The sequence below is a fragment of the Phasianus colchicus genome, chromosome 13 (assembly GCF_987193195.1).
Source record: "Phasianus colchicus chromosome 13, bPhaCol1.hap1.1, whole genome shotgun sequence".
NCBI classification, from domain to species: domain Eukaryota; kingdom Metazoa; phylum Chordata; class Aves; order Galliformes; family Phasianidae; genus Phasianus; species Phasianus colchicus.
This window is the reverse complement of record NC_143448.1, coordinates 1,862,180-1,890,135: the sequence shown is the minus strand read 5'-3', so window position 1 is coordinate 1,890,135 and position 27,956 is coordinate 1,862,180. Positions and strand designations below refer to the sequence as shown.

Genomic DNA, 27,956 nt, shown 5'->3' with positions numbered 1-27,956 from the left:
AACCGCCCAGGAATGCGGGAGCTCAGAGCCACGCCAGAGAAAAACAGGAAATCCTAAAATCCAAACAAAGGAGGAAGAAAAAAAAATTAATAACGCGGGTTTTCAAGTTTCATCTCTCCAGTGTTTAAAACCTTGGGAATTCTGTTTATGGAGCAGAACATTCCTGTTGTGGGGGCACAGCCACCCTCCGGGCACTGCACTGGGCTCTGCTCCAGTCACAGTTTCCCCAGTGTCCTGGGAGTCAAAGCGTGGAGCTCGAAGAACAGAGGGGTAGCTTATGGGGTGGTAGAGCTTTGTCCATGGACTTTGGGGTTTTGGCTCCAGCGGTGCCCAACTGCAAGGTCCTGTTGGTTGTCTCTTGGTTGTGCTCTCTCCCTACACATCCCCCACTATCGGATGCAGCCCCAAAAGCTGGATCAACCCCGGGTGTCCCCACATGTCACCCCTGCAGGAAGGATGTGATGTGATCCTTCCCCTCTTGTTTTTTTTTTTCCCCTCTGTGACACACAGGCAGCTCTGTCTGCTTCTGAACGCAGAGAACATCTTCCACTCCATGGCGGACATCCTGCTGCGGGAGGAGGACCTCAAGTTTGCCTCCACCATGGTGCACACACTGAACACCATCCTGCTCACCTCCTCCGAGCTCTTCCAGCTGAGGAACCAGCTGAAGGACCTGAGGACACCGGTATGGGCACCGGGTCTCCCACTGGGGGGTAACAAGGGTGGCAGGGAGCTGAGAGCTCAGAGCCCAAGGCTGGAGCTACAGGGACCAAATTGCTCCATTAAACAGATGGGGAAACTGAGGCATATGCAGGTCCCCATGGAGTGTAGTGAGTGGCTGGAGGATGTGCCCACCTCCTGCTGTTCCCCCATTGCACAGCAGGCTCTGTCCCCAGCCTGTAAGCTGATCACAGCCCCTGAGCCCCCCAGCAGCTGCCAGCTCCCTCCCTGCATGCTCACGTGGGTGACAGCGAGTGGGTGTCCCACCACTCTGCAGCTGTTCCTCCCTGCAAAACACCACAGTGCCCAGAGCAGCTGCAGCCCACCAGTAGTGGCAGTGTCCAAGGGTCTGAGCGACCCTAGAATTCCATCTTCAACCCCAAAACCATCTTCCAAGGGCTCTGAGCAGCACTGGTGCTGGGCGGTGGGGAAATATCCCTTTGTGTTGTGGCAGAGCTGGGACCAGCACTCGCAGGGCTGGGTGTGCAGTGGGTGCAGGGAGCACGGGTTGCTCTGTGCCATGTCCCCATTGCATTTCATCACTCCCATTCCTCCATGGTTTCCTCTTTCCCCAGGAGAGCCGCAACCTCTTCTGCTGCCTGTACCGTTCCTGGTGCCACAACCCAGTGACCACCGTGTCCCTCTGCTTCCTCACCCAGAACTACAAGCACGCCTACGACCTCATCCAGAAGTTGTATCCTTTGGGCTTTTATTGGCTGGAGTATCTGGGGGGCTCAGAGCAGCAGCTGGGGACCCTCACCTCACCAGGGGCTGAATCCCCGTGCCAGCCACGTGGCAACATGGTGACAGGACAGGGCAGTTTGCTGGGTGCCTGCCACCTCCCTTTCCCTTTTTTCTGTTGTGGAGTGAGGAGAGGAAGGCGGTGGTGGCTGAGTGCTGACCCTGATCTGCCTTAGAGCAGGGGAGGCTCCCACACCTCCTTCCTCCCAGGAAGATGAGGCTGTGGCCTCCAGGACTGATGTCCAGTGATACGAGCAGAGCAGATGGTTTCTTTCCTTCTCCTTTTCCAGCTGCAGAACCCAGAGAAAGCCGAGCCCAGAGCATCCCAGGGGTCAGCAGTGCTGCCATTTCACCTCCACTTGCTACAGGAGGCCAAACACTGATGTCCCATCCCATGTGTCCCTCCTGGGGGTGGCAGCCCCTTGGAGCTGCTGCTTGGCTCACTGCAAACATGCCACAGGAAAGAGAGGTGTGGTCCAAGCCACCTCCCTTCCCCAAAATCCTGGCTTCTGCCCCACTGGCTGGGCTGCAGCTCTGTTGGCTCTGCATGGGGTACTGTGGGACCTTCCCTGAGCTCACAACCCTGTCCTTGCTCTGCAGACATTCTGGTGGAATGTCACAGAATCATTAAGGCTGGGAAAGACCCGAGTCCAAAGATCCCAAATCCAACTCCAGACCACCCCCACCATTCCCACTGCCCACATCCCTCAGTGCCAAATCCCCACGGTTCTCGGACACCCCTGGGGATGGGGACTCTTCCCCCTCCCTGAGTAGCTGTGCCACTGCCTCACTGCTCTTTTGGAGGAGATGTTGCTCCTAACATGTACCCTGAACCTGCTCTGGCACAACTCAAGGACATTACCTCCTGTAAACATGGCACAGGTTGAGTCATGGAATCGTCTAAGTTGGAAAAGACCTTCAGGATCAATTCCAACCATCAGTCTGGCTTCCTGAGTCCTGTCCCCAAACCACGTCCCATTGTGCCATAATACACATCCCCTGGGTACTCCCAGGGTTAGGGGCTCCACTAGTGGAATCACAGTGAGACCCAGCACACACTGGGTCTGCATGTGGCAAGGCACAGTGCAGGAGACAGACATGCTTATCCTTTCACAGTATTTAAAGGACCTGTAGGAAGACAGGGAAGAACCCGTTATCAGGGTCTGTTGTGATGGGACAAGGGGTTTCAAACTAAAATGAGATTTAGGCTGGTGCTAAGGAAGAAGTTCACACTCAGGGCGGTGAGGCTCAGGCTGCACAGAGAGCTGGTGCTGCTCCATCCCTGAGGGCAGCCAAGGTCAGGGAACGGGGCTGTGAGCACTGATGGAGCTGTGGGTGTCCCTGCTCAGTGCAGGCAGTGCGAGCAGACGGCCTTTAGGGTCCCTTCCAACTCAAACCATTCTGTGATTTGGGATCCCTTTGCCCCACACATCACTCTGCTGCCATGCCAACTCCTGCCATGCAGCATCCTTAACAGCCACGCTCAGTGGAGACCTGGAGGTCACAGTGGATTTCCTCACCGAGGTGGACAAGCTGGTGCAGCTCATCGAGTGCCCCATATTCACATGTAAGGCTCAGCCCCTTCCTTCCTCTGGGGTTTGTGCCGTGCATGGGGCACTCGCTCTGCCAGCCCCTCCATCCCCTCCCCACGCTTCCCAGCAGCACTGCGTGAGGAAATAGAGCAGAAGTTATCGGACTTCTCGCTGCTCAGCCCTCAGCTAGAGCTGCCCAATGTGGGTTATCGGAGCAAGTGGCCCTACAGAGTGATGGGGAGGAATTGGGGGGGCCGGGCACATGGCATGGACCTGTCACAGCCCAGGGACACTGGTCCCCAAGGTCCACGCCTCATTTCCCCCAATGTGAGACATCCACGTGTGTTGGTGGGTATGCACAGCTCTGAGTTATTCCTTGAGGGTTCCCCACCTGCTCATCTTAACCTCTAAATTGTGGGGTTGGGGACAGATGGGCATGGGGAGACATCAGAATGGTGGGGGCAGATGGGAGGTGAGGTGAGGGTCAGGCCCATGATGGGGCCATCCACATCAGGAGCTGGACTTGATGGTCCTTCTGGGTCCCTTCCAACTTGGAGTATTCTTTGATCTCATGGCACAGTCCCAAAGGGTGCAGGGGGTGACAGGTCCACGTGTTGCCAGGTAGCAGCCCTGCTGGGGACAGAGCCCAGGGAGCAGAACGTTGGGCTGGGAGGTGCCATGGGGGAGGGATGCTGGAACCTCAGGAGGTGCTCTTGGGAGACACATGGAGGAATTATTCCAGTGGGATCACTGGTGCAACACCCCTCAAAATTGCAGCCATGCCGACAGGTTGGGAGGAACCTGGGACAGTGGGAACTGGGAGCAAAGTGCTTCACCATCCCCTTCCTCTCCTCTTGCAGACCTGCGCCTGCAGCTGCTGGACGTGAAGAACAACCCCTACCTGATCAAGGCACTCTATGGGTTGCTGATGCTGCTGCCCCAGAGCAGTGCCTTCCAGCTGCTGTCCCACCGCCTGCAGTGCGTCCCCAACCCCGAGCTCATGCAGAGCGCGTAAGTGCGGTGGGGATGCGCCCGGCGGCTCTCGCTTGGGGTTTTTTTGTCTATATTTGGTAACCCTGGGAGGGCTGCGCCTCATCCGCAGGCATTTGGCATCGGGGATGGAAAATTTCACTTTGTGGGGTCGCTATGGAAACAGGCAGAGCCACGGAGGACGGAGTGAGGAGGCAGCTCCCAATGCGTCCCCCCTCGTCCGGGCACCCAAAGGCGCGGTGACACCGTGCCGGCAGGGATGGCTGTGCTGCCCAGGGGCACCTCTGAGGTGATGGTGATGGGGACAGCCCCCCGTGCCCCCCTGTGCTGCAGGGTCGGGATTGCCACCCCCCATCCCGCTCCTTTTGGCACACTGGGGCTCCAACTGCTGGGCTTTGGCCATCCAGCCCTGGCTAACAAGCAGGGCCGTGCGCTCGCCGCGATGAAAGCTCCGGAAAAAAGGAGCGCTCCTGAGCTGCACGGCTTTACGAATCCGACCCCCACCAGCTCCACTGCTCTGCTTTCAGCTCATCCCCCGGGCTGGCTTTTATCCCTAGCGCTGGAGGGCTGGAGCTGGTGCCCACCGCCCTGCTCCTAATTGGTGGGGCAGGGAGGGGGCCGTGTGTTGCCCACCTCTCCCCCCCCCCCCGTGATCCCCCCTCCCTCTCCTCCCGCAGCAGCCGGGTTTTCAGAGCGATCTGAGCTGTCAGCCAGCTCGAGCATCTGATTAACGCTGACCTACATTCCTCCAAACACCGGAGGCTGCTTTCATAACGGAGAGCCCGGGGCAGCTGAGTGTGGTGGGGACGCCCCTTGTCCCACCGCCCCACCGAAACATCAGAGAATTCGGGTTACTTTCTCCTAAAACCAAAGAGGGAAATGGAGACAAGACAGGGCTCTCCCATCCTGGGGGTCCAGATGTGTGTGTCCTCTTCTTTATCCCATCCTTCCCCTGCTTATCATAGAGTCGCTAAGGTTGGAAGAGACCCCTCAGACACCCAAGTCCCACCCCAGCCCAACCCCACCGTGCCCACTGACCACATCCCCACATCTGGGACACCCCCGGGGACAGTGACTCCCCCTCATCCTCTGGCAACTGTGCCACTGCATCACTGCTCTTCTGAAGGAAAACCTTTTCCCAACACCCAGCCCTCTGGAACTACATCTCCTGCCTCTACAGGAGGGAACCACCTCTCTCAGAGGCTGCGCCCGTTGACTCAGCACCATGTGTTGGATGCCCACATCCCTTCTCTCCCCGCAGGGACGGCAGCAGGGTGAGCACGAGCTCCCGCAGGCCGGCATCCTCCACCATCGACTACACGGAGCTGCTGCAGCACTTTGACAAGGTTCAGAGCAAACACCTGGAAGTGAGGCACCAGCGAGCGGGGCGGGCAGAGCAGCCGGAGCGACGCGTCGTGCTCTGAGCACGGGGACAAGGGAACACGGACCAGGGCACAGGGACAGCGGAGATGCCGGTGCTTTTAGGGCAGAGGGTGTGGGGTTTTTCCCCTTCTGTGTCAGTGTGAGGGACCCCAGGCTGTGCCCGGCGTCGTGCTTGGAAGCTGCGGGAGGAGAGGGAGCGGGGAAGGCACGGTGTCTTCTCTTGCAATAGGGTGAGCAGACTTTGCTTCGCTAATGCCTTCCCCGTGACCGTCAGCTGAGTGCCCGGCCTCCTGCCAGTGGGACCGGAGGGGAAGAAACGCACGGGGAAGGGTAGGAGGGAGCAAAGTGGGTCCTCCCCACTGGGAAGGGAGCGGGGCAGCATCCCGGTACCCTGAGCCCCTCTTTCTTAGCCAGAGGCTCAGCCTCATCCCAGTGCCGGGCGGAGGAGAGCCCTCGCTCCACGCATCCCTTCTTTGTTCCTATCCTAAGCTCCCTGCCATCAAATAAAAAGAATGATGCAGAGCAGCCCCAGTGTTGTGCCTTCCCCGGGCTGCTCCCTCCTTGTAGTGTTGGGGCTCCCAACCGGACCCATCCAGGCCTAGAAGCCAGAATCTTCCCCAGGCTGCATATGGGGTCCCTGCTGCGGCCCTGCCACGCTGGCCCTTAGGCTGGACCCCTTCCAGAGTTTCTCCACCCCAAGTGGGAAAAAGCAGCCGGAATTCTTCCCGGCCGCGCTCATGGAACCGCAGCGCAGTGACAGGCATTTTCCTGGCCCCAAAACAACCAGGGTGAAGCCAGCATCCAAGGACCATGCAGTGGGCGGCTGCGTTTTGGGGTCTAATCTGCATTCCCGTCCCCCTCCCAGAGCATTTCGGGCCCTCACCTGATCCCAGGGAGGGGGCTGGAGGAATGCAGAGGGCTTTTATGGCCCCCAGCCTGTTTATGGCTCTGGCAGCGGGTTCCCCAGGCAGCCCCGCTCCGAGCTGCTTTGGATGGGATCACGACATTCCTGGCATTCCCAGGAAAGGGCTTTCCAAACCCGGTCATGGCGGGTTAACTTTAAAAGCCGTCCCTCCAGGATGGGGCAGCGGGGTTCCTCCAGCCCTCTGCCACTGCTTGGGGTGCAGAGGAAACATTGGGATGCTGCCGTGTGTCACCTGCCACCACCACCCCCAGAGGGACAGCTCTACAGGGAGAAATTCCAGCCCTAATGGTTTCCTCATGGACGGTTCTTGTCCAGTGCTGGCCGGAGGAGCAGTGCGGTGCTACTGGGACATTGGGGTGGTGTTTTTGTGGCAATAGGATCGTTGGCTGCGTGCTATGACCAGGTTGCAGCTCGGGAGACCCCCCAAATCTCAGCTGGGGTTGAGGACTGCCCCACAGAGCCCCAACAGTCCCCCCAGCATCCCCAAAGCACCCCTTGGGTTCCCGTGGTGTTACTCCAGAGTAGGTAGCTGTGTACCCCTGTGCCTCCAGTCCTCAGCATCCCTTTAAATCCCACTGCTCCACCTTCAGCAATCCCACAGCTGCTTCCCAGAGTCTCCATGCAGTGCAGTACTGCCCTTAGAGCATCCCAGAGCAACCCCATGTACCCGCAAGCATCCCCAGCCCCCCCAGCAGCTCAGGGTGCAACTCCCGAAGCACCTCCTGCACCCCCAATCCTTGGTACCCCCCAAGCATCGCCGTCCCCATCTCCCCCCATCCTTGGCCCCAGAGGATGCTGCACCCCCACAGCTGCTTTGCAGGGCTGTCCAAAACCCCTATGCACTGTCCTTGGGACACCCCGTGTCCCCCATATCTGCACTCCCGAGCATCCCTCGGGAACGCGCTCCCAACGCAACCAACCCCACTCGCTGCCCAAAACCCCCCGCATCCCTCGGGTGCACCGTCTACCACCCTCCTCTCTTCTCCCCCCCTCCCTCCCTAAACCCTCAGCATCCCCAAACCCACCCACCCACCCCCCCCTTCCCTCCCCCAGACCCCGGGCAGCGCATGTGCCGCCGCAGATCCCGCCCCTCTCCGCCCCGCTCCGCCGCCGCCCCGGGCTCCGAGCTCCGCTCTCCGCTCTCCCATCCGTTCCTCTCCGTTCCTCCGCCGTCGGGGCCCGCTGAGCCCGGCGGGTGCCCTGGGAGGCGATGCCCTTCCCGGCCCCTCCGCGCCGCCCCGACCCCCCCGCCGCCCCCCGCCGCTGAGCCTGGCCCCGACGAGGCCTCCCCCGGCGGCGCCGCCCGCCCCGGGGCTGCCGCAGCGATGGAGACGGCGGAGAAGGAGTGCGGAGCCCTCGGTGGGCTCTTCCAGGCCATCATTAACGACATGAAGGTAGGGTGTCCCCCCCCCACACCACCCCCCACTCCTCACTCCGAACCCGACGGTCGCCGGGCAGCGTTTCCCGTCCTCACCGGGGGGCGGCGGGCACGGGGAGAGCATCGGGAGCCGGGATCCGGCACCGGGCGGCCGCCTGAGCCCAGACATCAACACCGGATCGGGACCGGAGCCCCAGACCGGATTACCGGAGCTCTAAACCGAGAACCGGAGCTCCGATATCAGCCCCGGATCGGTTACCGGAGCTCCATACGGGGCACCCGGAGCCCCAAACCAGGCATCCAAAGCTCCGAACCGGGCACCGGAGCCCCGACATCGGCCCCAGATCGGTACCGGAGCCCCAAACCGAGCACTCGGAGCCCCGACATCAGCCCTGGATCGGTACCGGAGCTCCGTATCGGCACCCGGAGCCCCAAACCGGGCTAACGAAGCTCTAAATCGGGCACCTGGAGCTCCGAACCGGGAACGCGGATCCCGACATCAGCCCCGGATCTGTTACCGGAGCCCCATATCGGGCACCCGGACCCCGACATCAGCCCCGGATCGCTTCCCGGAGCCTCGCAGCCCCTTACGGCGTTCACCGCACCGAGGGGAGCACAAAAATTCACCCCCTCCTTCCCCCTCCCTCCGCCCCTCAGGTTCCCCCATCCCGTTTTACTGCTGGGCGTGGGGGAGAGGGGAAGGGAAAGGATGAGGTGTGGGGGGGGGAGGTTTATTTTTCTATATATTTTTATATTTTTTTTCAATGATTTTTGGCCGCATGCTCCATCGGGGGGGGGGGGGCAATGGGGGCTCTCCTGAGTGCTGAGCTTAGCGGGTCCAGCGGTGCCCCCTGCGTTGGGCTGCAGCTCCCGGAGGCAGAGCCTCGTCGTTCTCCTCCTCCTCTTCTTCCTCCTCCTCCTCCTCTTCTTCTTCCTCCCGCTCGGCTCCTCACTGCAGCCCGGCCAGACAATGCTGTCATTGCCAGAACAGGGGAGGGGGATCAAAAAAATAAATAAATAAAAGCTTCCTTGAGAAAGGGATTAACCCTTCAGGGGCCGGTGGTGTCTGGGGAGAGGGGTGGTGGGAGAGAACTCCCGAGGGAGAAAATCTCATTATTATTATTGTTATTAAAAGGGTGATGGGATGATCCTTATGGGGCAGAGAGGGGTTTGGAGTCTCTAGCTCAACCTGAGCTCTGAGCATGGAGGTGGGATCGCCCTGTGCCTCAGTATCCCCATTCTGCCCATGGGCTTAACCAGCCTGCAGCCACCATCTCTGTGCTGGTGACAGTAGGGACCCCAACTCTATGGGGCTGGGAGCCCCTCGCCGTGACAGCGAGCTGGATTCATTCCTAGGATGGGTGATTGTTTTTCCTTTTGGTGGAAAAGGCTGAAAAAAAGGAAGGAAAAAAGACAACGTGCTACGACAACAGCTCTGCTTGCAGGCACCATAGGGCCCTATGGGTGCTGCATCCCTGTCCCCAGTGTTGTCACCACGTGGGGTCCCGGTGGCCACAAGATGGGGACGGATAATTGCAGCCAGCATTTGAACACAGTGATGCTCCCACGTGGGGCCAAGGCAAAAGGATCTCATCTTGGTGGCAGTGGGGACATCAGTGGCTTTTTGGCACCGGTTGGTGGCTTCAGGGAGGAGGACAGTGGAGCCACGTGATGGTCTCTGGGTTTCTTCCCAGTGCCTTTCCCCTTGGTGTGCAGCGTCCCCAGGTGACCTTGGCATGTCCTTGTCCCCAGTGTTGTCCTTGTCTCCATCGTCCTCACCCCTGTCCTGGTGTCACTGAGGGATGGGGATGTGCCCGGTGGATGGGGCATGGAGGTGGCCCTGGAAGGTGGACATGGGGACGTGGTCCCCTGCCATGATGGCTGTCCCCATGAGCCTACCAGAAGCAGCCGGAGAGATGTCACACACCGAGCAACATGCTCCACGGATGGCTTCCCTACGGACATGAGACTTTTGTAGCCTCCAAAACACTGCTGGATCAGCCCTGCTCCCCACCCACACCAACTGTCTCCAAATGAGACAAGGGAGCCACCAAGGCTCACCTCCAGTTTCTTTGCAAGCCCCAACGCTGCCATCGGGTGGTGGCAGTGGGATGGCCTCACCAGGACAGTGGGATGGCTTTGCACTGGGACCAGCCTCATCGAGATGGTGGCATCAGGATGGCCTCACTGGGGTGGTGACATTGGGCTGGCACCAGGACTTGCTGCATGGCGCTGGGATGGCCTCACCGTGGTGGCACCAGGATTGACCTCACCAGGAGGACATTAAGACTGGCTTCTCTTGATGGTGGCACTGGGATGGCCTCGACGTGTGATGGCACCAGGATTAGCCTTGCTGGGATGGCACTGGAACCAATATGAGACCCCACTGGGACGGCTCCTCCTCGTGACAGTGGCACTGGGATGGCCTCACTGAGAGGATGCTGGGACTGGTTTTGCTCAGATGGCACTGGGATGGTTCCCCAGCACTGGCGACCTGTCCCTGTCCCTTCTGCTTCCTCCACCCCTGTGATGAAGACGTCACCGAGACTGGAACGGGGCAAACCAGGAAGGATGAGGGTGGTGGAGGGAAGGGGCCGTGCTCAGCCTTTATGAGACATCAGAGATGCCACCCCACGGGGGCAGCGTGGGGGCTCTGCCCGAGGCTCGGGATCTCACCACTGCCTTCCCCTCTTGCAGAGCTCCTACCCCATCTGGGAGGACTTCAACTCGAAGGCCACCAAGCTGCACTCCCAGCTCAGGTGAGTGGTCGGGGCGATGCCACCAGCACCCTGCTGGCAGTGTCCCCATACCCACGGGGTGACAGCAGCACTGAAGTCGGTGTCCCCTCTCCCTGCAGGACCACGGTGCTGGCTGCAGTCGCCTTCCTGGATGCCTTCCAGAAAGTGGCTGACATGGCCACCAACACTCGAGGTAGGGTCCCCCTGCGGGGTGTGTCCCCGGATAGGATTTCCCCATGCTGTGGAGCATCTCCCAGTGTGACAAATTGCACATCTCTCCTCCCTGTGAGATGTGGGGCCGTGGGGTCCCCCCCGAGCGCTGTGTCCCCGCGCAGGCGCCGCGTGTCACCGCTTGGTTGTGCCAAGCAGATGGTCCAGGGCTGTTTTGCAGACTGGCGGCATCCAGGACCATCTGGAGCCGTGCAGGAGGAGGAGGAGGAGGAGGAGGAGGAGGAGGAAGGCAGCAGCTTGAGCCACAAGCAGATTTGTCTCCAAACCCAGTGGCCCACTGCACTGGGGGGATTAGAGCACTGGGGGATGGCAGGGAGACACCTGGCTCTGGGCAGGGGACAAAGTTTGGGGCAACCCCGCTGCGCTGGGATGAAGGCTGTAGTGCCCCCACTGGTGGCTGAGGACGTGGGGCTGGAGGTGTCCCTGCCCGTGGGGGTGTGGAATCGGATTAGGGGCAGGAGGAGCGCTGGGAGGAGGAGGATTAAGGGATGCCCTGCGTGTGGGGGCTGAGGGCTGTGCTGGGGGCTCTGCGGAATCCCTGGCTGCCTGGGGGGCACCGCTTGGGGCTTTTGGGGAACAGAGTCTCCGGCCTGCGGGATGGGATCGCTGATGGCCACCGGGTCCCGGGGTTTGCAGCAGTGCCACCGCGTGGCCGTCCTTAGGCTTCAGAGTGAACGCGTCCCACCCATCAGCCCGGGGACAAATTAGGGGCGAGTTCGCAGAGCCGCCCGCTGCTGAGTTAATGATCGAGGGGCCGGCCAGCCATTCATCTAGCGGGTTTAGCCTGGGAAAACGCCGCCCACCTCCCGGTGCCCAAACGGGGCCGTCCCCATCCCTGCGCTCAGCGGGGTCCCGTTCTCCCCCAGGGGCCACGAGGGACATCGGCTCCGCGCTGACCCGTATGTGCATGCGGCACCGCAGCATCGAGGCCAAGCTCCGGCAGTTCACCAAGTAGGTGCCGGCATCGGGGGTGTGAGGAGGCCGGGATCAGCTCCCTCCCTTCCCCCCCTCCAACTCCATCTCTTTTTTTCTTGTTTCCCCCCATCCCAGTGCCCTGATGGAGAGCCTGATCAACCCTTTGCAGGATAGAATTGAGGACTGGAAGAAAACTGCCAACCAGTTGGACAAGGACCACGCAAAAGGTTGGGATGGGATGGCGTGGTGTGGGATGAGACGAGGGATGAATGAGTTGGGATGGGGGATAGAATGAAATGGGATGGGATGGAATAGAATGGGATAGGACATGATGGGATGGCATGCTGGGAAGGGATGGGATGAAATGGGATGTGACAGAATGGAATAGGATGGGATGGAAGGGAATAGGATGGGATGGAAGGGAAGGGAATAGGATAGGATGGGATGGAAGGGAAGGGAATAGGATAGGATGGGATGGAAGGGAAGGGAATAGGATAGGATGGGATAGAAGGGAAGGGGATAGGATGGGATGGAAGGGAAGGGAATAGGATGGGTTGGAAGGGAAGGGAATAGGATGGGATGGAAGGGAAGGGAATAGGATGGGATGGAAGGGAAGGGAATAGGATGGGATGGAAGGGAAGGGAATAGGATGGGATGGAAGGGAAGGGAATAGGATGGGATGGAAGGGAAGGGAATAGGATGGGATGGAAGGGAAGGGAATAGGATGGGATGGAAGGGAAGGGAATAGGATGGGATGGAAGGGAAGGGAATAGGATGGGATGGAAGGGAAGGGAATAGGATGGGATGGGATGGGATGGAAGGGAAGGGAATAGGATGGGATGGGATGGAAGGGAAGGGAAGGGAATAGGATGGGATGGGATGGAAAGGAATAGGATGGGATGGGATGGAAGGGAATAGGGTGGGGTGGGATGGGATGGAATGAAATAGGGTGGGGTGGGATGGAATAGGACGTGATGGGAGGGAATGGTATAAGATGGAATGGGATAGGATGGAAATAAATAGAATGGAATAGGATGGAATGAAATGGAATGATGGACTGGGATAGGATGGAATGGAATGGGATGTGATGGGATGGGATAGGATGGAATGGGACGTGATGGGATGGGATAGGATGAAAGGGAATGGAATTAAATGGATTGGGACATGACGGGATGAGATAGGATGGAAGGGAAGGAGAGATGATGGGCTGGGATGAACTGGGATGGGAAGAAATGAAATGGAGTTGAATAGGATGTGATGAGAAGGCATGGGACAAGATGGGATGGAGTAGAATGGAATGGGATGTGATGGGAGGGCATGGGACAAGATGGGATGGGATGGGATAGGATTAAATGGAATGAAATGGGGTGGGAGAGGGTGGAATGGAATAGAATGGACATAACGGGGTGGAATGGAATGAGACATGACAAGATGGGATTGGATGGGGCTGGACAGGACAGATCTGTGCCAAGAGGGATGCTCGGGTCCCACCCCATCACAGTGCCCTGTGCCCACAGAGTACAAGCGAGCTCGCCATGAGATCAAGAAGAAATCATCTGACACGCTCAAGCTGCAGAAGAAGGCTCGTAAGGGTCAGCTGGGTGAGGGTTTGGGGTGGGGGTGTGGGGGGACCTTGGCTGTCGTTTCACACGTTCTCTCTCTGTCTCCTTCTCTTTTCCTTCCCTCCACATCCTTCCCGCAGAGCTGCTGGGTAAGTGAAGCGCTGCCCCCACCCCGGCCCCTCTCTGCTTCCTTATCTGTGTCTCCCATTGGGACTGGGTGAAGCCAAACCCTACCCCATCCCCAGGTTTCCCCCTTTGCTGAGGGCTGTCCGTCTGTCTGTCCGTCTGTCCATCCGTCCATCCATCCATCCGTCCAGCCCTGCTTTTAGCCTAGCTCAGCTCACGGCCCCTCGGTGACATCCCCATCCGTGGGGACAGTACCCCACCCATCCGCAGCTCAACAGGGGCTCATCCATGGGGATATGGGGCTGATGTCACCGCGTCCCCCGCAGGGAAAGGGGACCTGCAGCCCCAGCTGGACAACGCGCTGCAGGACGTCAATGACATGTACCTGCTGCTGGAGGAGACAGAGAAGCAGGCGGTGCGCAAGGCGCTCATCGAGGAGCGGGGCCGCTTCTGCACCTTCATCACCTTCCTGCAGCCCGTGGTGGTGAGTCCTGGGGTCCCACAGGGGTTCTGGGGTCCCCACGTCACCTGGGAGGCTGACGCTGTCTCGCTTGTCCGGCTGCAGAACGGGGAGCTCACCATGCTGGGGGAGATCACTCACTTGCAGGGCATCATTGACGACCTGGTGGTGCTCACCGCCGAGCCCCACAAGCTGCCCCCTGCCAGCGAGCAGGTCAGTGTGTGGGGTACTTGGGATTATGGGGGGTGAGTGCCACCTGGGGGGCTCCAACCCCTCCTTGCCGCAGGTGATCAAGGACCTGAAGGGCTCTGACTACAGTTGGTCCTACCAGACCCCTCCATCGTCGCCCAGCAGCTCCAGCTCCCGCAAATCGAGCATGTGCAGGTGCGTCGTTCACCCTGGAGACAAATGGTGGCCCTCGGGTGCCCAGCAGCAGAGAGGAATTGGTCTAGGGGCAGATAGAAGGATGGTGATGGGGCAGTAGCGGTGGGGATATGGTGATATGGGGATGGGTTGGGTGGCCAATTGCATGCCCCCTCCCTGGGTTTTGGGGAAGATGTAGGGTGCATGGGGCTCACCAGCATGTCCCTTGTCCCCATCCCTGGGGTGACACCCTCGTTCCTGATTTCCCCAGCCATGCTTTATCCCTGCCTGGGATGATGGGGATGCACTGCTTGCGCTGTCCCCATGGACACACATGCCAAACCTGTGTCTCAAACTGTCCTTTCCTTCCTTTGTCCTCCTGCTGCCCCTCGCCCCGCGTCCCGCGTGCCCCCCCAGCAGTGTCAGCAGTGCCAAGGGTGGCCTCCCGTGGCCCGGGGGGGCTCAGACCTGCTCACCCAGCTCCACCTATCGCTACCGCAGCCTGGCCCAGCCGGCCAGCGCCGGCACACGCCTCTCCAGCGTCTCCTCGCACGACTCCGGCTTCATCTCCCAGGATGCTGCCTACTCCAAACCGCCTTCCCCGATGCCCTCAGACATCACCAGCCAGGTACAGTGGGCACGGAAGGGGACGGAGCTCCTGGGCCTCAGTTTTCCCATCTGTAGAATGGGCACAGCGCACCAGTTCTCAGCCCCATATCGAGAAAACAGACTGTTTCCAAATTGCCTCAACCTTTTAATGAGCCAATTGATGGCATCCCCAGAAAAGTGCTTTCCCCTCACCTTGCAACTTCCCTGGTACCAAGGATGCTCCAGGGCCCCAGGGTGGTGCTGATGTTGCCAGAGGTGCAGCTGTATGGCATCAGCTCACTGGCTCTGTTCTCTCCTCCTGCACTCTCTGCTGTTCCTGGACTGTGGGGCATGGCAGAAGTCCTCCAGCTCAGCATCCTCAGAGGCCTCAGAGACATGCCAGTCGGTCAGCGAGTGCAGCTCCCCCACCTCGGTGAGTCCTCACTCTCTCAGAGCAAAACAGTGGTGACTTCATCATCCTCCTCTTCCTCTCCTCCCCAAGAGGTGTTCCCCCATAGGGCAGAGCATCCCAGGCTGGTGCCACCCCCAGCTTGAAGGATGAAGTGCCAAAAAGATCCCCAAACTTACGCCTCCTTATTCCCCACACCCCGTTTCCCCCAGATCACCACTGTTGCCTTGTTGTTTGCAGGATTGGTCCAAGGCCAGCCCCTATGACCAGCCCGTGGTCAGCACCCTACAGCGGCGAAAGGACCGCGTGGAGCACCTGCGGGAAGCTGAGATGGGCTCAGCCAGCAGCGTGTACCCGACCATGGGCAGCGAGGATGCTCCCAGACCCCGAATGTCACCGGCCACCATTGCAGCCAAGGTAGTGGCTGTGGGGATGGGTGGTGGGGTCCAAGGGATCCCTTAGGGTGCTGACAATCCTTGTCCCCACAGCATGGCGAGGAGGTTTCCCCCGCCGCCAGCGACCTGGCCATGGTGCTGACACGGGGGCTGAGCCTGGAGCACCAGAAGAGCAGCCGGGACTCACTGCAGTATTCCAGTGGCTACAGCACACAGACCACCACCCCATCCTGCTCCGAGGACACCATCCCTTCCCAAGGTACTCAATGGGGCATCCCACAGAGGGCGGGAGGGGACGGAGACAGCTTTCCATGGCACCGCTGACACCTGTGGGCACCAAGCTGATGCTTTTTCCATGTTTCATACACCCACAGCAGTAGCCCTCTTCCCATCCATCCAGTCACTCCACTCTCATTGCAAAGCATTTCACATTTTCCAAGTGCGTGTGTGTCAATCCCACTGGCCCTGCATGGGACGGGGTGTTTTGGTTGTGTTGAAGGATTGGGGTGCGTTGCGTTGTCATTGGGATTACAGCCTGGAGTGGGATGCTGTGGGCTGGTGGCCACAGTGGAGAACTGCTGGTGTAGGATCAGGCTGTGGCTGTGAGTTTAGGGCCGGTGCTGGGCAAACTGGGATGTGCATGTTGGGATCTCAGTGTGTGCAGTGTCATGGCACTCAGTAAAGGAAACAACACTGAGCATTGTGTGGGGGTGATGGTGGTGATGATGGCCAGTGGATGGTGCAGAGTGGTGTGGTGAGAGGCTGAGGAACCACTGAGACAGTTGGGGTTGGGGTTGGGTTGTCTGCGAGTGTGTTGTGATGATAATGATTGGGGTGGCTGTGGTGGCATTGCAGTGGGGATGCTTGGTTTTAGCTTTGGTTGTGGGATGGTTGAGCCCAATTGTGATGGTCACAGCTGAGTTTGTAATCACATTTTGGTGGAGATGGTTGGGCCTGGTTGCGGTCAAGTTGCGATGGTTGAATTTGCAGTTATGGGATGGCAATGGCTAGGGCTGGCTGGGGATTTCAGGGGGTGGTGAGGCACTGGCACAGGCTGTCCAGAGAAGCTGCGGGTGCCCCATCCCCAGAGGTGCTCAGGGACAGGTTGGATGGGGCTTTGGGCAGCTGGTCCATGGGAGATGTCCTGGCTCGTGGCATGGATATGAAATTGGGTGGTCTTTCAGGTCTCTTCCAACCCAAGCCATTCTGTGATGCTGTGACAGCTCTGACTGTGGTCACCTTGCAATGGGGTTGGTTGGGTTTGCTTGTGCTCACGTGATGGCATGAGCACATCATCATGTCATGATGATGATCATTGGGGTTGGTAGTGATGGTGTTAGGCTGGTGGTGACTGCTCTGCAGTGGTGATGGTTGGCTTTGAATGCTGATATGTTGTGATGGTATTGATTGGGGCTGGTTGTGCTGGCACTGCAGCGGTGCCAGTTGGGTTTGGCACTGACCACGCTGTGACAGCAGTGCTCAGGACTGGCCACGACAGTGTTTTGAGTCTGCAATCGGGCTTGACAGCTTCATCAGGCCTCCCTAGCTAACCCTGCGTCATCCCCAGGTTCTGACTACGACTGCTACTCGGTGAACGGCGACGTGGAGTGCGACCCTCAGAGCGACTTCGACAAATCCTCAACCATCCCTCGCAACAGCAACATCGCCCAGAACTACCGCCGTATGATTCAGACCAAGCGGCCCGCCTCCACCGCCGGGCTGCCCAGCGGCACCAACCTGCCGGCCGGCAGCACCCCTGGGGTGGCCACCATCCGCCGCACGCCCTCCACCAAACCCTCGGTCCGTCGCACCCTCTCCAACGCTGGCCCCATCCCCATCCGCCCACCCATCGTCCCCGTCAAGACCCCTACGGTGCCCGATTCGCCCATCTACGCCGGCCCAGCGCGGGTGGGCAGCGAGGAGTGCGTGTTTTACGCCGAGGATGCCTCACCCAACCCAATGGATTTTGCCAAAGCGTCGCCCAAACGCTTGAGCCTCCCCAACGCTGCCTGGGGCGGCGGCGTGGCCGAGATCTCGGTCTACACTGGCGCGGCGCATCCAATGGCCGCCGATGAAGAGGAGGACCAGCAGTTGGCCGCCAACCGGCACAGCTTGGTGGAGAAGATCGGTGAGCTGGTGGCTGGTGCCCACGCTCTGGGAGAAGGCCAATTCCCCTTCCCCACCGCGCTGGAGGAGACCCCCGTGCCGCCCCCCGCGCCCGCCATGGACCCTCCGGCCGAAGACATGCTGGTGGCCATCCGGCGCGGCGTGCGCCTGCGCAGGACCGTCACCAACGACAGGTCGGCCCCGCGGATATCGTGATGACGCCCGCGGGGACGCGGGGACGACGGACGACGGGGCGGGCGATGCCGGGACCCCCGGGTGCACGGGACCCCTGGCTGCAGCGGGCACAGCCCCCATGTGTCCTCACACTCGTGATGGCTTTCTGTTGTTCTTTCTCCTCCTCTTTTGCTTCCCTTCCTCCCTTTTTTGATTTCTTCCGTTCGTTCGATTGTGCACTCTTTTCTCGCGCTCTTTACCTGTGCTCTCTCCATTCCCTTCTGGCTCTCTTCTCTCCGTCCCTCCCTTTCCATTGTCTCAAAGCTCTCTGCTCTATCCGTCCTTGAGCTCCCTCTCACTCCCTCTATCATCTCTCTCACCTTTCTTTACTCTTTCCTTCTCGCTCTCTATCCCTCCTTCCTCCTTCTCTTCTCCTCCTTCTCTTCTCCTCCTTCTCTTCTCCTCCTTCTCTTCTCCTCCTTCTCTTCTCCTCCTTCTCTTCTCCTCCTTCTCTTCTCCTCCTTCTCTTCTCCTCCTTCTCTTCTCCTCCTTCTCTTCTCCTCCTTCTCTTCTCCTCCTTCTCTTCTCCTCCTTCTCTTCTTCCCTTTTCCCTCTTTCTCATTTTTACTTTTTCTCCCTCCCTTCCTCCTTCCCTTCCTCCCTCCCTTCCTTCTCACTTTCATTCTTTTTCTCCAATTCTTTCTCCCTTTCTCTCTTTTTCTCCTTTTTTTCTTTCTCTGTTTTTCTTCCTTCTCTTTTTCTTTCTCCCTTTTCCTCTTTTCTTCCCCCATTTCCCTCTCCTTTTCCCTTTCTGCTTTCTCTTCCTCTCCCTTCCTTCTCCCCCCATCCCATTCCCCAGCTCTCCCATCTCCCATTTCCACCATTCCCTTTCCCCCACCCTTTACCCCCCAGCACAGGACCCCGTCCATCCCCACTGTGGCCGGGACCGGGGCAGGAGCAGCGCCAGGAGCGGGATGTCCCCGCCGTCCCCATGTCCCCATCCCGCACACCTCATTTTGGGGCCGGGGCAGCGGGGGGAGCACAGCCCGTCCTGTCGTCCCCCCCCATTGTACATAGCTCACCTGTGTGTCGCATCGCCCGTCCCCACCATAGGAATAACCTAGTCCTCCCCAGCCCCTTATTGTGACCAGAGATACTGATGATGACAAGTGACAAATGTTTGGGGTTGGGGGGGGGTGGGGGAGGAAGGGGTTGGGCGGTGGGTGGGGGTCTCCTTCGCATTTTGTACAGAGAAAACAAAAATTCCTTAGGGGGGGAAAAAAAAAAAAAAAAGAGAAAAAAAAAATTGTCTTTTGACCGAAGTAACTTTTCTGGTGCTGTTGTTCATTTGTTCCTTTTTTTTTATTATTTTTTTTTAATTTATTTCCCCACCCCACTGTGCTCCCGCCTCTGCCGCTGCTTCCCCCTTCCCTCGGCCACGTTTCTTTCTTTCTTTTACTCCCCCCACCCCCCTTCTTTTTTTTTTTTTTTAATTTTTTTTTTTTTTTTTTTGTGGTAATTGCCCCCCCTTCCCCCCAGTTTCCCACCCAGCCCTTGATTTCAATAGTCACTGCTACAAGTAACGAATGCACTGTGAAGATTCCAGTATTAATAAAGGTTGTACTGTAATTAATAGCCTTGCCCATGTTGGTCTATGAGGACTGGAGGGTCGTGGTCCCACTATGCTTGAACCCAACAGTATTGTTGGGTGGTTCCACCAAAAGGAACCATGGGTGGTGGGATCCCATTGCAACGTGACATCTCTGCTCCCTCCCTGGGGTTTTGACATCGTCACCAGCACCGCCCCGATAATTACGGGGTGATTTCCCAATGGTGTGGGGGTGGCTGCCCTGCCCAACCCATTGCAGCATGGAGGGGCTGAGTGCCCGCAGCGTGCTGGTGACGGGCTGTGATGGGGGCATGGGGCTGGGGCTGCTCAAACGCTTCCTGGAGCTGCCCACCCCACCGCAGTGGCTCTTTGCAGCCTGCACTGACCCCGATGGGAAGGTGAGCACAGGGGGGTCCCCGCGCTGGGGACAAAGGGGTGGTGGGAGTGTCACCATCTGCAAGTGCTGCTGCCCTGTGACATAGGTTTGGGTGGGGTTGGGAAGGGGAATATGCTTTATATATGTAAGATGGAAGGGGAGGATGTATGAGTTTGGGAGTTTTTTTGGCTTTTTTTTTGGTATAGAGAATCTTAAGTTTGGTGTCCTGGGCGGGTTCTGGTTACCCTTATGATGGTGGCAACATCCATAGTGGTTCTGGGGGCAGTGGTTTTGGAGGTGGTGACTTGGAAGGTTTTTGGGGTTGGTGACTTTGGAGGTGGTGGTTTTTGGAGATGGTGACTTTCTAGGTGGTGGTTTTGGGGATGGTGACTTTGGAGGTGGTGGTTTTTGGGGATGGTCACTTTGGAGATGGTGGTTTTGAAGGTGGTGGTTTTTGGGGTTGGTGACTTTGGGGGTGGTGGTTTCAGAGGTGGTGGTTTTGGGGTTGGTGACTTTGGGGTTGGTGGCTTTGTAAGTGGGACCTGCGGAGCAGCAGGGACTGACCCCTAATATCTCCGCTGGCATCATTGGGCTGTGTCACCAACTTGCTGCATGGGCATGGGGCTGCCCCCACTCCATGACCCTCCTTTTCTCCCTTCAGGCTCTCAATGAGATGGCTTTGTGCAACCCCAGCGTCGTGATCCTGCCTCTAGGTAGGTGCACCCGTGGGTGGTCACATTCAGAAAGCGTGACTCAGTCAAGAGCAGCCCTTCCTCTGGGACCAGATGGATGACCGGGAGTCACCTCAAAGCATCCTGCATCCAGCACAGCCCCCCAGCATGTCCCCATGTCCCACACAGATGTGACAGACCCCAGCAGCATCCAGGCTGCGGTGGGCAGGGTGCAGAAGGAGCTGCGTGGTTCTGGCCTCAACCTCCTGATCAACAGCACCGGGGCCAGGCGTCGCAGCACTCTGGCCACTGAGACAGCTGAGAACATGGCCCTCATCTACGCCACCAACACCATCGGGCCCCTGCAGACCAGCCAGGTAGGGCTATGTGCACCTCCCACCCCAAAGGATGAGGACGGGGATGGGGTGGTGATGTCTGTACCCCGCAGGCATTCATGCCTCTGCTGAAGGAGGCTGCAGAGGCACAGAGTGGGCAGGGGTTGAGCTGTGGCAGAGCAGCCATCATCAACATCTCCAGCATCCTGGGCTCCATCGAGGTGGTGGAGGCATGGGGTGAGAGGCAGGACGTGTCCTACCGCTGCAGCAAGGTATGTTCGGGGTGAGGTTTGGGGGTCACCCTCTTTGGAGTCCCACCTTTGGCCACAGTGGTGCCATTCTGTGATGGTGGTGTCCCCTCAGGCTGCTCTCAACATGCTCACCAAGTGCCTGGCCCTGGAATATGGTGACAGTGGGATCCTCTGCGTGTCTGTGGATCCTGGCTGCGTGGTACCGCCACCAGGAGATGGGATGGTGAGTGGTGGGGCAGATGTGGAGGCCACCACCAGCTTGGTTTGATAATGTGTCCGTGGGCATCTCATCCCCATTGACATCCTACCCATCAGTATGTCCCCTTTCCATGGACATCCCTTCCCAGTAGGCATCTGCACCCTTGGGCATTCTACTCATGGATACCTTTTTCCCATGGATATTCTACCTGTTGATATCTCTCCCCATGGACACCCATGGATATCCCTCCCCATGGACATCCTACCCATAGATATCCCTCCCCATGGACATCCTAGCCCTTCATACCTTTCCCCATGGACATCCCACCCATTGCTACACCTCTCCATATACATCCCTCCCTTTGGACCTCCCTAGGGACAACCTTACCCATACATATCCCTCCCATGGGTATCTCTCCCCATGGACATCCCTTCCCCATGGACGTTCTACCCATGGACACCCCTTTCCATGGAAGTCCTACCCATTAATTCTCCTCCCATGGGCAAACGTTCCCCATGAACACCCCTTCCCTAAGGACACCCCTTCCCCACAGATGTTCCTCCTATGGGCACCTCTTCCCCACAGCCACCCATCCCCAGAGGCATCCCACAGAACAGGCATCCCACAGAACCCACCTGGTTCACATGGGTGCCGTGCCTCAGTTCTCAGCTCTCCCACCAAATCCTCCGATTTCAGGCATTATTTTTCCATTTACATCAGAGCTGCGTGTCAGCAGAGGGCACCCCAGCCCCATGCTCAAAGCTACATCACAAACACAAGGGGAAGCAGCACCGTAGGGCTCCCACACCCCACAGCGGTGCCCAGTGCTGATGAGACCATTATTATTAATTATACACCATTAATTGAATTTTCCAATAAAAGATAGTCAGGAGTGAGAGTCCTTTCTCGTGTCCTGAGGGCTCACCCCATATCCTTGACTCCACAGGGACCAGTGACACTGGAAGAAAGTACCCGAGGCGTCCTGCAAGTCCTTGCCAACCTCTCCACCAACAGCAATGGCACATTCTGGGACTGGAAGGGACGAAGACTGCCATGGTGACCACAGCATCCATGTCCCCAACTGCTGAGCTCAATAAAAGCTGCTGATGGCCACAGACAGGCTTGTTTGATGGAGTTAGGAAGCCCTATATGATGGGACCACCAAGCTGGCAAAGGGCTGGACCTGGAAAGGGATGTCCATGGGGACGGATGTCCATGGGGAGGATGTATAGGGTGAGGGGTGTCCACAGGGAAGGATGTCCATGGTAGGATGTCCAGAGTTGTCCATAGGGAGGTGTACATGGGGAGGGATATTCATGGGGATGGTTGCCCAAGGTGAGGGATGTCCATGGAGAGGGATATATATGGTGAGAAATGTCCATGGGGAAGGATAGCTGCTGGGAATGGTGTCCGTGGGGGTTGATGTCCAGGGAGAGGGATGTCCATAGGGAGGGATGTCCACTATGATGGATAAATACAGGAAGGGATGTCCATGGGGATGAGTGTCCGTAGGAGAAGATGTATATGGGGGGGATGTCCATAAGTAGGATGGCCATGGGGAGGGGTGGCCACAGGGAGTGAAGTCCTTGGGGAAGGATGCTACAGCTTATTCTATAGGGTAAACACAGACACGAGGGCTGGATGGAGCCACCCACTGCTCTGAGCAGGAGCCCTGAAACCACAGCCCTCGGGCATCCCACAGCCCTCACCCACTGAGCCCAGCTCCCCCCATCAGGCATCCTGCCTGCCTGGCGCTGATGATGGTTTGTTTTCTGCGCTTCCCACCAGCAAACATTCTTCCCACTCCAGCATCTGTGAGGTTGCTTTTATTATCAGCAGTCCCAGCTCGGGGGCACGTGAGCATCCTCCTATAGCAAGTCAGGAGATGCAGAGACATCTCAAGAGGTTTCTTGGAGAATCGTGAGGCCAACTATTTGCCACTGGGATGCTCTGGGAAAGCTGGGGTCATGGCAAGACACGGAGATAGCCAACATCTGGTCCATCTGGAGTTATATATCCGTATTTCCTTCGGAAAGCCAGAGGGAGGGGAATGGCTCCCCAAACGACGCGGCAGGCGTGATGGCTCTGCTTCTCTTTATTGCAGTTAAGATTCGAGCGCTAGGACGTTACGTGGTGCTTAATGAAAGCCGAGGGAGTGGGAATTAAAAAAATTGTACAAAAGAAAAGGGAGCGGGCACTGCCATCACCCCCCAAGTGTGCCTTCATCCTCCTCTTCCTCAATGGGTCGGCATTAAGCGGAGTCCCACCGACCTGGGCAGAAGAGACGGGGGTCACGAGGGGAAAGGGACCATGGAGACCCCCATCCCTGCTGTCCCCCCCCAGCACTCACAGTGTGCCCCGAAGAGCATCCGCAGGACCTTGAGGCAGTTGTCCAGCAGTGCTTTGGGGCGCACGGCCTTCAGCCGGCTATCGCTGCTGTGCAGCTGCTTCACCAGGTCGGCCACCACCGCGTCCACGTCGCTCTGCGGGGACAGGGGATGTGGCACAGCCATGTCATCGATGGGGGCAAAGAGTTTGGGCTGCTGCATTGGTGGGGAGTTGAACCCACATGGCGGAGAAGGATTCTACCACTGAACAAGCAATGCCAGATGTGGGGCTCCCACCAACTGCTGGCTCCCACCCAGGCAGACTGTCCCATAGAATCACCATGGTTGGAAAAGACCTCTGATATCACTCAAGCCCAACCATCCACCTACCACCAATATTTCCCCACCAAACTATGTGCCATCACCCACCCAGGGGAACTCTGGCACACACAGCTCCCGTTCCCTCCACCTGAGAACCAGCTTGGTTAAGAGAGGCTGTCATTAGGCTTCAGAGTTAACGGGGTCCAAAAGAACTCACAGACACCGTGTTAGTAGGGCTGCACACCCAGGCTGACTCCCAGCACTGAGACCCACTGCCACCAACACCCCATGGGGCGGACAGGAGGGGGACAGCGGTGCCCCCCACCTAAGGGGCACCTCCGGGCCTCTGTGCTCAATCCAGAGGAGGGGGCAAAAAATGTTTGCTTTCCTCTGCATTGGCCGGGAATCGAACCCGGGCCTCCCGCGTGGCAGGCGAGAATTCTACCACTGAACCACCAATGCCAGATGTTTGGTGCCCTGCAGTGCTCACCCACGGGTTTTGTTGCACTGCAGCCTTTGGTGCAGTGCTGGGATGGGGTGGCAGCAGTGGGGCTGCTGGGACAGGAGGAGACCCCACAGCCCCACCACGTGGCAGCACCCCCTGCCTCTGTGGCTAAGCAGGTGCTGTCATTAGGCTTCAGAGTAAACACAAAAAACTTGGCAGGGGCAAAGAGGGGCAAAGAGGATGGTTCCACAGTCTGGGGAACGCAGAGAGAGGCCAGCAACCCACTGCCACAGAATGAGGGGGGCAGGGGACAAGAAAGAAGGGTGCAAAAGGCTTACAACACTGCATTGGCCGGGAATCGAACCCGGGCCTCCCGCGTGGCAGGCGAGAATTCTACCACTGAACCACCAATGCCAGATGTGGAGCTTCTCCCCAGCGCTGCCCCACAGCCCCACATCTGGAGCCAGCATCACTGCAGGGCTGTGTGGGGTGAGGTCGACCCACATCCCTCTGCCCACACCATCCCCCCTGCGGTGGGGCAGCCCTACCTGCCGGTACCCACTGTACTCCATGCCCAGGGCATCCAAAAGCTGGCTCAGCTCCTGCGTGTATCCATAGGACGGGTGCTTCTCCGGCAGCACCTCGAGGATGTGCAGCACTGCCTGGGAACAGGCGTGGAACCACAGGTAGCGCAGCGATGCCTCCGACACTTTTCCATCACGCTGTGGGAGAAAGGGGGGTGATGGTGGTGGTGGGTGAGACTCTGGTGGCTGGAGACCCCCACCTCCCCTCCCTGCCCCCCACTGTCACCGAATGTCCCCACCGTGAGCTCACCAGGCGGGTGACGTTGGCTGTCCGCAGCACCTCCTCGTGCTGCACCCGGAGAGTGTAGTTAATGGGGAAGTTGTGCTTCTGGAGAGGTAGAGAAGAGTGTGAGGGCCACCGGTGCCCCCAGAGCTGTGCCACCAGTGTCCCAGCGGCTGTGCCATCAGGGTCCCACCAGCTGTGTCACCAGGGTCCCCACATCTGTGCCACCAGAGTCCCCAAATCTGTGCTACCAGTGTCCCACCAGCAGTGCCGCCAGGGTTCCTCCATCAGTGCCTCCAGTATCTCCATATCTATGCCACCAAGGTCCCTACATCTGTGTCACCAGAGTCCCCATGTCTGTGCCAATAGAATCTCTATATCTGCACCACCAGGGTCTCTACACGTGTGCAGTCAAGGTCCTTATATCTGTGCCACCAGTATCCCACTAACTGTGCCACCGATGTCCCACCAGCTGTGCTACCAAGTTCCCCCCCCATCTATGCCACCAGGGTCCTCATACCTGTGCCACCAACATCCCACCAACTGTGCCACCAAGGTCCCCACAACTGTGCCCACAGCAGGCACCCTGCTTTGGGGGCCACCTCATAGGGTCACCAGAGAGTTGCTCTGACTGCACACCCAACTCTGGGCATGGGGAGCCTGGGGACACGTGGCAGGGTGGCAGGGCAGGGGACAGGGCCGTACCATGTACTTCAGGCGCATGTCATACCGCAGCTTTTCCTGCAGCAGTCGGGCGAGCTCGCATTCCCCCAGCGCAGCCACTTCCAGCCCCAGCACGGCCAGGACACCTGCAGAGCAGCATCACCCCTTGGGGACATCTGTCACCCACCCCCCTCCAGGGGTGTCCCCCCCACCTCCCAGTGATGTGTACTCACAGAGAACGGCCGCGCAGCGCTGGTACATGGTGACCAGCGGTGGAGCCTACATGGTTGATGGGTGCAGGTGGCCTCCTGGGTGCTTGGGATGGGCTGACAAGGAATGGTGCTCTGCGGTGGCCCCCGACGGCTGTCCCCTGCCATAGGGGGGGGTCAGGCCCCCTCCCCGGCCGCCACAGTTGGATTGTCCTGTGGGAAGGTGGTATGTCTTTGGGATATCACAAGGAACGGGACAGCCCCCTATAAGGTCCCTTGGGTGTGGGGTGGGAGCTGCAGGGGGGGAAGAGCCCCGGCTGCAGCCTCCGGGACCCCAGGGGGGGGCACACGGTGGTAGCACTGCATGGTGTCCCTCACAAATGGAGGGGTGGCGTCCCCATGGTCAGACGAAGGGGGACACACCAAGTCCCCAAGCAAAGAGACCACACAGCATCCCCATCCAAAGCAGGGGCACATCCCTGCACCACATCCCAACCCGGATAGGGCCAGGCTGTGACCCCAGGCAGCGCCCTCTGCCAGGTCCCCATGTGTCACATCCGTGAGCCATGTCCCCGAGCAGAAATCATGCCATGTTCCCATGCAGTGTCCCTATGCAGCACCCTGTGCCATGTCCCCGTGTCCTGTGTCAGGTTCCCATTCCTTGCCCCCAGTGTCTGCATTCCCAGTGTCCCCCTACAGCGTCCCCATGTGGGGGCTGTGCCATGTCCCCATGCCGTATCCCTGTGCCATACCCCAGTGTCACACTACCACGCAGCGTTTGGAGCCGTGCCCCCCCCACGGGCACATCCCCAGCGTCCCCCCACGCAGTGCGCTCCACCAAGTGGTGACCGTACCACCTCCCCACGCAGCATCCCGCGCCTTTATTCCACGCGGGGAGCCGCGCCGTGTCTCCACGCGGTGTCACATTTCCAGGTGAGAGCTGTGCCACGTCCCCGTGCCAGGTCCCCTACGCCATGTCCCCATATAGGGGCCACACCGTGTCCCCGGACAGCGTGCCCGCGCAACGCCCCGTCCCCACGAAGTGTCCCCACGCGGGGGCCGTGCCGTTTCCATGCGCAATGTCCCCACGTGGGGGCCGTGCAGTGTCCCCACGCGGGACCTCGCCCTCCAACCCCCATCCTCCTCGTCCCGCCGCCCCACTCGCGGTGCCCCGCGGACCCACCTGGCTCTGCGCTCCGGGCCGTCTCCCCGCGGGCGGTGGCGGAGGCGACGGGGCCGGGAGGCGGGCGGGGGGCGGGCGGGGCGGCGGCGGGGCCGGGCCGGGAGCGGGGAGCGGCGGCGGGGGCGTGTTGTGTTGGGTTGGGTTGGGGGTGGGGGCACGGAGAGAACCGTTTGGGTGCCCCCCGCGCCCGCGGAGTGAGCGCAGAAACCGACGGTGCCCCCAAACCCCCGCTGGCACCTCGGGGATGCCCGGCTGGGTGGGCTCGGATGGATGGCACAGCCCCACGCAGGATGCCCCGAAGGTCTCCTGGCGTTCAAAGGGACATCTCCACCGCTGGGTGATTTGGCACACGCCGCGCTGAGCTCCCACCCCCCAACCCAAAGCCTTTAGGACAGTTTGCGCAGGGCCGCCCGGGGGCGGGGAGGGGGGGGTTTGGAAGGAAGCACCGAACTCAGGTCAGCGCTCCCAGGGAAAGGCGTGGGAAGGAATGCGCGGCCGCCCGCGAGCAGCGCTGGGATTCCCCTGGCACCACGTCAGGGCCACGGCGGATCCGCTGCCAAGCAGTCCTGGGCACAGCCCCCGCGTCCCCTCCCGGCACCGCGAGCTGGGCTGGAGGAGAGGAGCAAGGACCCGGTCCGGTATCCAGAGGGATTTCACCAGCAGCGAGGTCCGCATCTGCTGCGGGGTGAGAGAAAGCCGTCCGACTGCATTCCCTGCCCGCCGCTGGTGCTGCCTCGAGGCAAACTGCCTGCATCCCCCGGCAGCACTGCCCAGCATCGACAGCATCTCTGGGCGCAGAGGCTGGCGGGCAGAACGTGCAGCAA

General features: G+C 59.3%; 4 protein-coding genes and 2 non-coding genes across 15 annotated transcripts in view; 3 read left to right on the top strand and 3 right to left on the bottom strand.

Moving 5' to 3' along the window:
- The window catches only part of VAC14 (VAC14 component of PIKFYVE complex), a 51,748-nt gene extending 45,826 nt beyond the window's left edge, over positions 1 to 5,922 (top strand). Inside the window, exons 16-20 of one of the 2 annotated variants that reach the window (XM_031615440.2) lie at positions 511 to 685; positions 1,296 to 1,414; positions 2,949 to 3,028; positions 3,854 to 4,004; positions 5,245 to 5,922. In XM_031615440.2, coding sequence (XP_031471300.2) covers positions 511 to 685; positions 1,296 to 1,414; positions 2,949 to 3,028; positions 3,854 to 4,004; positions 5,245 to 5,407 — 688 coding nt within the window. In that variant the 3' untranslated portion in view covers positions 5,408 to 5,922. The remainder of the gene's footprint in view (positions 1 to 510; positions 686 to 1,295; positions 1,415 to 2,948; positions 3,029 to 3,853; positions 4,005 to 5,244) is intronic. The other variant, XM_031615441.2, reaches the window with a different exon arrangement.
- Positions 5,923 to 7,396: 1,474 nt separating this feature from the next.
- MTSS2 (MTSS I-BAR domain containing 2) lies at positions 7,397 to 18,833 on the top strand. Of its 7 annotated transcripts, none has more exons than XM_031615452.2 (14): positions 7,397 to 7,685; positions 10,367 to 10,428; positions 10,527 to 10,600; positions 11,505 to 11,589; positions 11,689 to 11,780; positions 13,071 to 13,145; positions 13,568 to 13,725; positions 13,807 to 13,914; positions 13,988 to 14,085; positions 14,566 to 14,692; positions 15,011 to 15,085; positions 15,302 to 15,478; positions 15,550 to 15,715; positions 17,024 to 18,833. In XM_031615452.2, exons 1-14 carry the CDS (start codon positions 7,617 to 7,619, stop codon positions 17,776 to 17,778), a joined length of 2,121 nt encoding a protein of 706 aa, XP_031471312.2. In that variant the 5' UTR covers positions 7,397 to 7,616; the 3' UTR covers positions 17,779 to 18,833. The 7 variants fall into 7 exon arrangements, with proteins under 7 accessions (XP_031471312.2, XP_031471308.2, XP_031471307.2 ...); XM_031615448.2 differs by having other exon boundaries at positions 7,398 to 7,685; positions 14,485 to 14,692; XM_031615447.2 differs by having other exon boundaries at positions 7,398 to 7,685; positions 14,482 to 14,692.
- A 417-nt stretch (positions 18,834 to 19,250) lies between these two features.
- Positions 19,251 to 22,421, top strand: LOC116243975 (uncharacterized). 3 transcript variants are annotated; one of them, XM_090149735.1, is made up of 6 exons: positions 19,251 to 19,743; positions 20,383 to 20,434; positions 20,582 to 20,769; positions 20,862 to 20,999; positions 21,091 to 21,201; positions 22,124 to 22,421. In XM_090149735.1, exons 1-6 carry the CDS (start codon positions 19,567 to 19,569, stop codon positions 22,235 to 22,237), a joined length of 780 nt encoding a protein of 259 aa, XP_090005861.1. In that variant the 5' UTR covers positions 19,251 to 19,566; the 3' UTR covers positions 22,238 to 22,421. The 3 variants fall into 3 exon arrangements, with proteins under 3 accessions (XP_090005861.1, XP_031471314.2, XP_031471313.2); XM_031615454.2 differs by having other exon boundaries at positions 19,254 to 19,743; positions 20,841 to 20,999; XM_031615453.2 differs by lacking the exon at positions 19,251 to 19,743 and adding an exon at positions 19,956 to 20,018 and having other exon boundaries at positions 20,841 to 20,999.
- Positions 22,422 to 22,988: 567 nt separating this feature from the next.
- On the bottom strand, positions 22,989 to 26,162 carry IL34 (interleukin 34). The gene is made up of 6 exons (XM_031615455.2): positions 25,974 to 26,162; positions 25,783 to 25,886; positions 25,105 to 25,182; positions 24,819 to 24,992; positions 23,528 to 23,660; positions 22,989 to 23,448 (listed from the first exon to the last, which is right to left on the bottom strand). Exons 1-6 carry the CDS (start codon positions 25,999 to 26,001, stop codon positions 23,429 to 23,431), a joined length of 537 nt encoding a protein of 178 aa, XP_031471315.2. The 5' UTR covers positions 26,002 to 26,162; the 3' UTR covers positions 22,989 to 23,428.
- TRNAG-GCC (transfer RNA glycine (anticodon GCC)) lies at positions 24,217 to 24,287 on the bottom strand. The gene has a single exon. It is a non-coding gene; the product is annotated as a tRNA-Gly (tRNA).
- TRNAG-GCC (transfer RNA glycine (anticodon GCC)) lies at positions 24,614 to 24,684 on the bottom strand. The gene has a single exon. It is a non-coding gene; the product is annotated as a tRNA-Gly (tRNA).
- Positions 26,163 to 27,956: the final 1,794 nt, after the last annotated feature.

What these genes read in the sequence shown, in the direction of transcription:
- MTSS2 (XM_090149730.1), top strand. Translation starts at nt 7,617, where the DNA reads ATGGAGACGGCGGAGAAGGAGTGCGGAGCCCTCGGTGGGCTCTTCCAG. An exon ending in AAGCTGCACTCCCAGCTCAG is followed by an intron (nt 10,429 to 10,526) that starts GTGAGTGGTCGG and finishes CTCTCCCTGCAG; the next exon opens with GACCACGGTGCTGGCTGCAG. An exon ending in AGTGCAGCTCCCCCACCTCG is followed by an intron (nt 15,086 to 15,301) that starts GTGAGTCCTCAC and finishes TGTTGTTTGCAG; the next exon opens with GATTGGTCCAAGGCCAGCCC.
- LOC116243975 (XM_031615454.2), top strand. Translation starts at nt 19,567, where the DNA reads ATGGTGTGGGGGTGGCTGCCCTGCCCAACCCATTGCAGCATGGAGGGG. An exon ending in GCACTGACCCCGATGGGAAG is followed by an intron (nt 19,744 to 20,382) that starts GTGAGCACAGGG and finishes TTCTCCCTTCAG; the next exon opens with GCTCTCAATGAGATGGCTTT. An exon ending in CGTCGTGATCCTGCCTCTAG is followed by an intron (nt 20,435 to 20,581) that starts GTAGGTGCACCC and finishes TGTCCCACACAG; the next exon opens with ATGTGACAGACCCCAGCAGC.
- IL34 (XM_031615455.2), bottom strand. Translation starts at nt 26,001, where the DNA reads ATGTACCAGCGCTGCGCGGCCGTTCTCT. An exon ending in ACATGCGCCTGAAGTACATG is followed by an intron (nt 25,183 to 25,782) that starts GTACGGCCCTGT and finishes CTACCTCTCCAG; the next exon opens with AAGCACAACTTCCCCATTAA. An exon ending in AGTACAGTGGGTACCGGCAG is followed by an intron (nt 23,661 to 24,818) that starts GTAGGGCTGCCC and finishes CTGTCCCCGCAG; the next exon opens with AGCGACGTGGACGCGGTGGT.